The sequence below is a fragment of the Lipophrys pholis genome, assembly GCF_963383615.2.
Source record: "Lipophrys pholis genome assembly, chromosome: 19".
NCBI classification, from domain to species: domain Eukaryota; kingdom Metazoa; phylum Chordata; class Actinopteri; order Blenniiformes; family Blenniidae; genus Lipophrys; species Lipophrys pholis.
Window position 1 is genome coordinate 188804 of NC_137647.1, and position 11272 is coordinate 200075.

Genomic DNA, 11272 nt, shown 5'->3' on the forward strand with positions numbered 1-11272 from the left:
TGTAACAGGTAAATATCTAACTAGTATTTTCTATGTAATATTAAAGGTAACTATGTAAAAATAAATGAAAGTATAACAGGTAAATATGTTATTGTGTGTAAATATGTTAAAACAAATCTACATTTGTTACACAAAAAAAGTTATAACTTGTGCCCTAATGTACATGTTCATTGTATATAAATGTCCCATTGTGTGTAAATAAAGACTTTCCATATTGTTGTCATGGCTCCATCATGTTGCTGCTCTAAAAGGAGAGGACAGCGTCCCAATGTCCCGTCTGCAAACTTCCTCCATGTCCTCTCTAGACTTTCTAGAAGTATGCTACATTAAATAAATAAATAAATGAAATACTTTTTAATTTAATAAATCAAAAATGAAAGCAATGATTCTTCACAGTCCTGTAAATGTATATTTGCGTGGTTTTCTTCAGAAAACACGTCGCTGTCACACAGACTTGTTTAGGCTGACGGGGCAGACTTGCCCCTCACAAGATGGCGGCTGCTCTGACGTAACGGAGCGGTGGGCGGAGACAGGCAGCGCGGCATCTAGTGTTTATGTCTATGGTCAACACAAAAAAAAACCAACATTCTTCTTTGACTTTATAGACAAGTTGGGAGTGTATCCAAGCAACCTCTGGCGCCTCCTGGAGGACACGAGCCGCAGTGCTGCAGGTACAGTAAAGACGTCCGAGCGGCTGCAGTAAAGAAGAACTATATCGAGCACGGAACTCAACACACAATGAAATGAAGACAATCCTCAGTGTTGTTCAGTTCAAAGTCTTCTTTTAAAGAAGGAAACGAGGAAGAGAGCTTTTCGTGAAATTAGGATTCACCTCTTCCTGTTATTTCTCCTTCTTTTACTGGGGGTGTGTTCACTCACTCTGGGGACACTTTCAATCACCGGACTCTTCACACCCACTTTGAGCCACAAAGGTAAGAGCAACTTCTTTTACTCCCGGAAGAACCAAGCAACTTTTCATCAATTATAGCATTTTAGGAAAATACCTAAATATGTATGGCTTTAGCGTCTGTTCAGAGTGGGAAGTGTTGTTATTTGGTGAAGGAATTCCCCCAAAGGGATTAATTCAGTACAAAAAAAATTAAATCAAATTACTGTGAATGCTTGTTTTGTTTTCATGTTCTGTGGTTTGTCAGTAACAGTGTCAGTGTATATCTGATTTAATCAATGTCAAAATAAAAGTCAAGTGAAAGTGAAAGCATCATTGTTGGATAAAATTTACCGTTTGAGTTAAAAAAAAACCCAGGAAGGGCTTGTTCAGAGGAAAGTTTCAGGCTCACGGTGAATAGTGTAAACCAGGGGCGTGACGCAGAAGATTCATGATCGAACAAGAAGCTCCAAGAAGCTCTAAGAAGCTGCAAGAAGCTCTAAGAAGCTCCAAGAAGCTCTAAGAAGCTCTAAGAAGCTGCAAGAAGCTCCAAGAAGCTGCAAGAAGCTGCAAGAAGCTCTAAGAAGCTCTAAGAAGCTCCAAGAAGCTCCAAGAAGCTCCCAGCCGCCAAACCAGAGTAGATTCTAAACATTTCAAAGAAAACCTTGATTTTTTAACAAATGTCTTAAAAGTATTGGACCCAATCGAACACTGAGACCCGAGCTGAGATATCAGTGATTCTGCCCTGAGAGCCGGTTGTTATCAAACCAGCTTTAGAGCCACGCTGTCAAAACACCCAGAATGCAACAGCTAGACCAGAAGTTTGGGACATTTCACTGTATTTTGTGCCATTTAATTTGTCTTTACATTGAGATTGTTCAGTTGTAAATGTTCGGTCTACTCTGCACCACAACAAAAGAAACACTTCAAAGTTTGAATTTAATGGTTACGGTGGCTCTATTCTACTCTATTACATTGTCCAGATGGAATTGGGCTGAACTCCAAATGTGTTTGACACTCCTGTCGTAGAATCAGATATCAGTTATCAGATATCAGTATGTTCCTGAATAATCCTGCAGAAAAGAGGAAGAAATGACATGAAATTTATAATCTACCTTTTCTTTAGGGTTTGTTGATCAGGAGATATTGTGATATGATATGAGAGTTCCTGCTGCTTTCATTTCTGCATCAGAATAAAAGAACACATTTTAATTTCTCACACTGATGTTTTGTTTGTGTCCAGATGCAGCGGTGGGCGGTGACCTGCTGGGCCCTGCTGGCCCTCGCTGGAGCTCATCAGTGTCCCGACGGAGGGACATGCCAACAGGGGGACACCTGCTGCAGCAGCCCTGACGATGGATTCCAGTGCTGTCCGCTGGATCAGGTACTGTTATCTCTTCATTACATTTTCAATCATTGGGTATTTAACTGAGTCCACAGACAGGAAGCGCCTCCTGAACCATATGAGGTTTAGTTTTAGGGGCGGTGATGAAGTCAGTTGATCCTGTTCATACTTACAACCGAATATCTCACATACTTAGAGATAAATCGTCACGTTAACAACATCATAGTTAAATATCCACAAGATAAGTGCTCATATTTCTGAAGCAGCACTGTTCATCATCACTTCTTTTACTACTATAAAACCAGATAATAGCTTGGGCCTCATTGTGGCAGCTGTTTTAAAGCTTCGATAGTCAAAATGTTGAAGGTTCCTTCATCTGCAGGCCGAGTGCTGCGGAGATCACGTCCACTGCTGTCCTGCAGACACAGTCTGTGACCCGTCCACGTCCAGCTGTGTGAACGCCACCGCATCCGTCCCCTGGGTGAAGAGAGGCCCTGCAGATCAGCCCGGTCTCTCCAGAGTAAGACCAGCAGCAGCTTCACTTCATAGAGACAGACTTTCACTTCCTGAAGGTTCTCCAGCAGTACTAACCGTCCCCATACCTGGACTGACGTCCCAGAAGTGAAGACAGTCTGTCCTCTCTGTCCCTGGCTTGTTCCAGGTTTTAAAAAGTGTGTTGCTCCAAGCAGCCAATCAGGAATCAAACCCTATATAGTGTCATCGGGGGTTTAGCCAATCCCAGTCAAGGTAGGCTCCCCTTTGACTCCTCCCACAATTAGGCAGCTCTGCTCTGGCACATGGCACCACCAGAGGAAGTACTTCCTCCTCTTTCCAAGATGGGCATGTGTGGGCGGAGCCAGTCCAGCTCACACAGACACAGCAGATTCTGAATGTAGCTCCTATGAGCCAATATTCCATAGAAAAGCAATAATCTCTGAACACAAGGTTTCTGGACCAACGGGACCAAGAGGAAGACTTGAAATACGACTCCTTTAAGGTGACTGATAAGATACTGTAGTAATGAATCCCCCCACAGTCCTTCAGGATGATCAAGACATACATGGGAGAAGACGAGGACAACATCTGTCCTGACGAGTCTCGATGCCCCGCTGAGTTCTCCTGCCTGAAGGCGCCGGCGGGGTTCAGCTGCTGTCCACTGCCTCAGGTATTCAATCCAGAGCTTCACCCGCAGGTTCTCCTCCTTCATCACGCTTCCATCCAGAGGTCGGCAAAATATCACCAAACACAAAGAGCTCATTTCAACCTGAAAATTCCTTCGATATAACCAAATGATTGTTTTTTTAAATTAAAGCTGAATATCAAGCGTGACAAGGCGCCTGTGCACTGGGAGTATGGAGCCATGTCTCAGGCAGTAAGATCAAATTAGAAGTCATTCCAGTGGATGAGTGAGTTCAGTGGCTCCTTTAAAAAGAGCAGTTTAGACCTTTTAAAGAAAAAAACCTTGCAGACACGTTTCGTTGGGTTTTTCTCTTGAGTTGAATTGAATTTCTCCAGAATGCGATGAAGTGAAACGGACCTCGTGCTGCAGGCGGGCGAGCTGAAACTAGTTTCACTTCTGTTGTGGTGAATTCAGCCTGAAAGTGATTCTGTTGGTGTCGGTAGAGTTGATGAACATAACGGCTGATTGATTGATTGTCCTGGACCCCCTGCAGGGCGTCCCCTGCTCTGATGGAAGACACTGCTGTCCTGGCGGCCACCGCTGCAGCACAGACGGACGCTCCTGCATCAAAGAAGGTTTAACGCCAACGCATAACCCTAACCCTAACCTAACCCTAACTTAACCTAACCCTAACTTAACCTAACCCTAACTTAACCTAACCCTAACTTAACCCTAACCCTAACCTAACCCTATCTTAACCTAACCCTAACTTAACCTAACCCTAACTTAACCCTAACCCTAACCTAACCCTATCTTAACCTAACCCTATCTTAACCTAACCCTAACTTAACCTAACCCTAACCTAACCCTAACCCTAACCCACATAAACTAGACTCAGGTCACCTTTATTTATAGACACTTTAAAACAGCTGTGGCTGAAGCCAAAGTGCTTCACATTATACATCCATCCATCCATCCATCCATCCATCCATCCATCCATCCATCCATCCATCCATCCATCTCCTCCCTCTTATCCATTCCCGGGTGGTGGTGGTGTCAGTCTGAGCACCGTCACCCAGATCATATTGCACCATTAAGAACCTTCCTGCAGGTGGAGAGCCCACAGGAAGGTGGAGAGCCCTCAGGAAGGTGGAGAGCCCACAGGAAGGTGGAGAGCCCACAGGAAGGTGGAGAGCCCACAGGAAGGTGGTGCCCGGCGTGGGACATGAACCCTCTACCTAGAGACTGAGAGTCTGATGCTCTACCTACTGAGCTGGACGGGGGACATGAACCCTCTACCTAGAGACTGAGAGTCTGATGCTCTACCTACTGAGCTGGCCGGGGGACATGAACCCTCTACCTAGAGACTGAGAGTCTGATGCTCTACCTACTGAGCTGGCCGGGGGACATGAACCCTCTACCTAGAGACTGAGAGTCTGATGCTCTACCTACTGAGCTGGCCGGGGGGCTGCTTCACATAATAGACGAAATAAAAATGACAATAGAAGAGTAGAAACAGTGAACTACAGTAAAACAAACAATCAGACTAACAACAATGAAAGCAGCCACAGAGTCTCTAACATGGTTCAGAACCAGAGAATCCAAATGGGTCTTCAGATGAGTTTAAAAGTGGACAGTGAGGGTGACTGTCTGACAGGCAGTGGAGCTCACACAACAGAACAAGCTCCGCCCCCTCTGAGCTTTGGCCTGGACCTCGGTACCTCCAGAAGCAGCACCGAGCAGGAGCAGCTCAGAGAGGGGGGGGGGGCAGACCATCCTGAGATTTAAAAACAAATTCAAATGAATTCTAAAATGAGCAGGCAGCCAGTAGAGAGTCTTACCTGCTCCAGGTAGAAGGTGTGCTGCAGCGTTCTGGACTAACTGGAGACGAGCGAGGGACGACTGGCTGAGTCCAACATACAGAGCGTTACAGTAATCCAGCCAGGAGGGAATAAAAGCTGGATTACTGTTTCAAAGTGCTGCTGGGCCAGAATGGTCTTCACCTTTACCTGCTGAGGAGGAAGAAGCTGGACTGAACCGCTGTCCTCATCTGAGAGTCCAACTTCAAATCACTGTCCATTCTAAAACCTAGCTTCAAAACCATCAGGGGACCCAGGTGGACCAGAGCTACAGTCGGTAGAGCAGAACTTCACCAACACCACATTTGTTTTCAGAACCAAGTTAGCATCGCGAGCATGATAGCCGTTAGCTCATATAGATGCTAACTAGCTTGTCAGCTAGCTGCTTCGCTGTAAAACACTGAGCGAGGATCGTCTCCATGGCAACAGGCGCTGATCTTCTTTGATCTCCTCCATGAGGTGCCTCTCTCATCCACTTTGTATGGGACACTTTTTCAAAAATGTTTATGATTTATTCGGAAACATTTAGTCATTAACCTTTTATAAAGGAATGGATTGGTCCCTGAGGATTTCATGGAATTCGGGTGAGAAGTTTTCATGAAAAGTTGGTAAAATACATACAAACCAATAAATAAATACACGCAGATAAAAACATAACCTTCCCCCAATGTTTGCTGGCGAAGGGAAATATAAACACCTTCTGGATGATTTCCCCATTAATCTCTTCAACTACAGAGTCCAGTAGTTCTGCACATGCTCAGTAGAGCCAATCAGAACAAAGTTTCCTCCGTGGTGTCATGACTCCCAGTCCATACTCTCCTGGACGTGGTACTTTTATTTTGACAGTCACCATAATAACAATCCAACTTGGTGGTTTTATTTTGACAGTCACCATAATAACAATCCAACTTGGTGGTTTTATTTTGACAGTCACCATAATAACAATCTAACTTGGTGGTTTTATTTTGACAGTCACCATAATAACAATCCAGCTTGGTGGTTTTATTTTGACAGTCACCATAATAACAATCTAACTTGGTGGTTTTATTTTGACAGTCACCATAATAACAATCTAACTTGGTGGTTTTATTTTGACAGTCACCATAATAACAATCTAACTTGGTGGTTTTATTTTGACAGTCACCATAATAACAATCTAACTTGGTGGTTTTATTTTGACAGTCACCATAATAACAATCTAACTTGGTGGTTTTATTTTGACAGTCACCATAATAACAATCTAACTTGGTGGTTTTATTTTGACAGTCACCATAATAACAATCTAACTTGGTGGTCCGTCCACTAGAATGTCTGTGTTCTCCTGTTAATGTTTAGAGCTCATTGCTCTCTGCTGTGTGTGTGTGTGTGTGTGTGTGTGTGTGTGTGTGTGTGTGTGTGTGTGTGTGTGTGTGTGTGTGTGTGTGTGTGTGTGTGTGTGTGTGTGTGTGTGCTTTCAGTACTAAAACTAACAACAGCACCAACTAGTGGCCTGACAGGAAAACGACATCCTTTTCAGTATTTGCCATTTACGCACAAATGGTCATCGATTTCAAAATGTTTCCGTCAAAACGTGAAACTTTTCTGAAACTAAAAGGTGAAAATGATGCGTTTTCACTTGAAACGTTGTCGTGGAAACGAGTTCTAACAGTCTCTGACTCTCGTCCCGAGGGGATGAAACACAACATGTGACTCCTTTGAAATAACGTCTTTAGACACACTTCTGCATTCGACTGTTTCCACAGTGCAGGTCTTTGGTGGGAAACAGGAAGTGCCTGCAGAGCAGATCGTGAACAAACTCCTCTTTACTAACTCAGGAACAACCAGGGCCAGAAAGAAACCCACCAACCCTGGAACCCCGGTTCTCACACCGAAACTCTTTAAAATAAAGGAAATGTATTTGTTGGTATCAGTCGGATTCTGCCTTTCCGACTGCAGTTTAGTGCAAAGCGATGTATTCTGAGTATTAATGTTGCCGTTTTGTGGTTACAGATGTTGGTACAGTTTTGTGCAAAGATGGCGTCTCCGAGTGTCCTGATGAGACCACCTGCTGTGAAACACCGGAGGGAACATGGGGATGCTGTCCACTGCCCAATGTACGATCTAGCTTTTCCTTTTTGACTCTTTATCAAACGTCCAGTGATGGATTTGCATGTCCTCTGTTGTTTTTTTGTCCCCTGCGGTTGTGAACAGGCCATGTGCTGCAGCGACAAGGTGCACTGCTGCCCTGCAGGTTCCTCATGTGATCTGGAACATTCCAAATGTCTCTCATTAACCACGAAGAGGGAGACGCCGATGTGGGCGAAGCTGCCTGCCAGGACCAGAGCAGAGTGGGAGAACCGGAGAGGTCAGAGTCCCTGTGAGGACACACACTTCCTCATTCTGGGTATTTCTACTGAATATGGGTGTGTCTGTGTGTGTGTCTGTGTGTCTGTGTGTGTGTGTGTGTGTGTGTGTGTCTGTGTGTCTGTGTGTGTGTGTGTGTGTGTGTGTGTGTGTGTGTGTGTGTGTGTGTGTGTCTGTGTGTCTGTGTGTCTGTGTGTGTGTGTGTGTGTGTGTGTGTGTGTGTGTGTGTGTGTGTGTGTGTGTCTGTGTGTCTGTGTGTCTGTGTGTCTGTGTGTGTGTGTGTGTGTGTGTGTGTGTGTGTGTGTGTGTGTGTGTGTGTGTGTGTGTGTGTGTGTGTGTGTGTATTTTCAGAAGGAGAAGTTCCTGCAGCTGACGAGCTCAGATCAGAGAAAGTCCCTGAACGCAGCACAACTAGAGTTCCTCCTTCTGAGAGGGAAGGGTTGTTGTCTGTCACTAGTGCAGGTGAGACACACACACACACACACACACACACACACACACACACACACACACACACACACACACACACACACACACACAGACAAGCTTTCCTCTTTCACAGTTGAAGTAGAATGGCCTCTTGCAGATGTCCTGCCAGATGTTACCTGCTGCTCATCCAACACACTTTATGTTTGTCGCAGGTCATGTTGTCCAATGTGACGAGTCTGTCAGTTGTCCTGACGACACCACCTGCTGTAAAACCAAGGACGGAGGCTGGGGATGCTGCCCTTTCCCCAAGGTACGATTAGTCCACCATCGTCTTGAGCAATTTCATACTACGCACAGATCCCCCCCGTTGTCCGCGAGCGGGGGGGGGGGGGGGGGGGGGGGGGCACAGAAACATGGATGAAACCAGCCCAGCAAAACGTTGTGGTAACGGGGCACCAGGCAGAGACAAGAACAAACATCCCTTTTAAAAAAGGTTTTTTTTTTTCACACGTTCAAAAAGATTGTCCACAGTGCGTCCAGGATGTGCGTCCAGGACAGGACAGGTCTGGACGCGCCGCTGGTCTTGAGAACTAAATTCTTCCACGGTCGTGTCGTCTGTGTGTTTGTATCGTCTCCAGGCCGTTTGCTGTGCAGATTTCCTGCACTGCTGTCCAAACGGGAAGCAATGTAACCTGGCTGAACAGACGTGTGACGACGGCCTGCGGTCGGAGCTCTGGGTGGAGAAGATCCCTGCTGTCCAGAGGAAGGACGTGCAGCCCAAGGTGGTCCAATGTGACCAGTCTACCAGTTGTCCTGACGACACCACCTGCTGTAAAACCATAGACGGAGGCTGGGGATGCTGCCCTCTACCCAAGGTACGAAATGTGCCATGCTCCTTTACTCAGGATGTTAGGGTCCAGCATGGATTTGATCAATCTCTCCTTTATGGAAATCATCTATGTTTCTGAACCACACTTCTAGATCTGTGCCTGTTTCTTTAAGAGACGAGGAGTAAAGTTGACTGTCTTAGACACCATTTTTGTTCCTTTATTATTACTTTTCTTCCACTGGATTGTTGGTGCGTAACTCGTCCTGCCCCGTTGTGAGCATGTAGACCGTCGGGAGTGGTGTTCTATCACTTTAGTGAATGATTCAGCTCACCACTTCTGCAAAAATCACTAAAGTATTAGAAATATTGACCTGTCACCTCGGATAGGATCTGGTTGGAAAACAGCAAATGAAAAAGGTAGCAGTCGTCAGCGAGCGGCAGGCACTACGTTAATCTGAGACGTCTCTCAAACTGCTCCACTGTGTCAAAGGCCGTCTGCTGCGACGACCATGAAACCTGCTGCCCTTCCGGCACCACCTGTAACCTGGTCACCTCCACCTGTGATGGTGCGTTGGGCTCGACGCCCATGAAGCAGAAGATCCCTGCGTTGACCACCAAGACCCCCGCAGACGATGAAGACGACAGTGAGGAGGAGGATGGAGGAGTGGAGCTCGGGCATCACTGTACCTGCCCTGATTATGCCACCTGTTGCCCTCTGAGATCTGCCCAGACGGTGGGCTGCTGCCCGCTGCCCAATGTGAGTTTGATCCTCCGTTTATATCCCCAGTCCCTGTAGTCAGAACCACCACCGGAGGTGCAGTAATGATGAAATCAATGTGCAAACAGAAATCTACAGCAAACTACAATATCGGTAGCGTTCCTTCTTTTCTACATAAATTGGTGCCATGTAACGTTGTCATTTATTTTTGTTTTGTTTTTTTAACCAGTTTCTCTACTATAGACAGTTTTGTGAAATTTCGCCATGTTGGATGTTTATCTTTTTTTTAAAGCTATTTCAGATATCCTTTTTCAGTTTTTTTTTGGTTTAAGCTGTTTTGGGAATCTGTCTATCATCAATCTATCTATCTATCTATCTATCTATCTATCTATCTATCTATCTATCTATCTATCTATCTATCTATCTGTCTATCTGTCTATCTATCTATCTATCTATCTATCTATCTATCTGTCTATCTGTCTGTCTGTCTGTCTGTCTGTCTGTCTGTCTGTCTGTCTGTCTGTCTGTCTGTCTGTCTGTCTGTCTGTCTGTCTGTCTGTCTGTCTGTCTATGTAATAACAGTGTTATTTCTCTTGCCCCTAATTTACATCAGCTTCCTAGTTTTTTTGTTTGTTCACATTCACATTTGCAGTTAGCACAATCATCAAGTAAAGACGTTTTAAATAGTTGTTAAGCATTTCTTCTTGACTTTTAGTGCCACAACCTCTAAACACACATCCAGGTTGGATCCCCTGACTCCTTCATTCAAAGTGAAAGTCGCCCATGGAATTGGGGTTTTCTCTGCCGAAACCCTCCTGAGTTGACTTTGTGCTGATCCCTCCCATGTGCTTCCTGCAGGCGGTGTGTTGTGATGACCAGCAGCACTGCTGTCCCACAGGCTACGTCTGCTCCCAGTCCAACACCTGCCGCCGCCGCGGCGCCGCCGGCTGGGACTGGGACGTGCCGTTCAGCAGGAGGAACAAACCTCAAACTGTGTGAGGACGTCACGCCACACATCTGCCAGACACTCACTAATGGGAGATCTCATAAAGGGATGTTCGGCTAATTTTGATCAAAACAAATGCTTTTGAATTATTTGAGAGGAAAATGCTGAGTTGCAGTGCAGGGATTATGTTTCAGTACTTTAAAGGCAGATGTACACAGTTTACCTGAAGATCTGCGGATAGTGAAGACACACTTGGCATTGACTCCTTTGTGAACATCTTCATCCAGAAAACAACCAGTTGTACTTGATTCTGTCGTTGATTGAAGTGACATTTTATCACTCTTTTAATCTTTATGTTTAAATCTGAATTTCTCATGTATCATCTTATGGAATTTCTTTTTAAATCTGTGAGCATTGCTTTTACTTATTTGTGTTGATTTGAAGCTACAAAGAGGCAAAATGTTCAGATTTGACGTTTACTCTGTTTAATAAAGAAGAAATGGCACAACATGTATTTATCCCTTTTAATAAAACTAATAGTACATTGAAAACGTACTGATTCCTGCTGGCCTGTAATCCAAGGAGTCCATGCATCACAATATTTCATGATATGAAACCTTAACACGATAAATTTGACTGACTGGTGAAGTCTCAGCTTCTCACTGAAACAACAGTTCAAGACACGGGACAACAAATTCACATGAAGAAGAAGAGACACTGGAAAGGAAAAGAAAAATCACATTTAAGAGGAAGAATCTTGCAGAAGCAGACAGAGGAGGGGATTTCTGGAGAACAAT

General features: G+C 44.9%; 1 protein-coding gene across 1 annotated transcript; it reads left to right on the forward strand.

The window, feature by feature from the left end:
- The first annotated feature begins 516 nt into the window (after positions 1-516).
- Positions 517-10985, forward strand: grna (granulin a). The gene is made up of 12 exons (XM_080488590.1): positions 517-932; positions 2130-2270; positions 2614-2751; positions 3268-3396; positions 3905-3986; positions 7200-7303; positions 7401-7554; positions 7905-8015; positions 8195-8292; positions 8621-8857; positions 9302-9568; positions 10388-10985. The coding sequence occupies exons 2-12, from the start codon at positions 2130-2132 to the stop codon at positions 10526-10528; spliced, it is 1602 nt and encodes a 533-aa protein (XP_080344716.1). The 5' UTR covers positions 517-932; the 3' UTR covers positions 10529-10985.
- Positions 10986-11272: the final 287 nt, after the last annotated feature.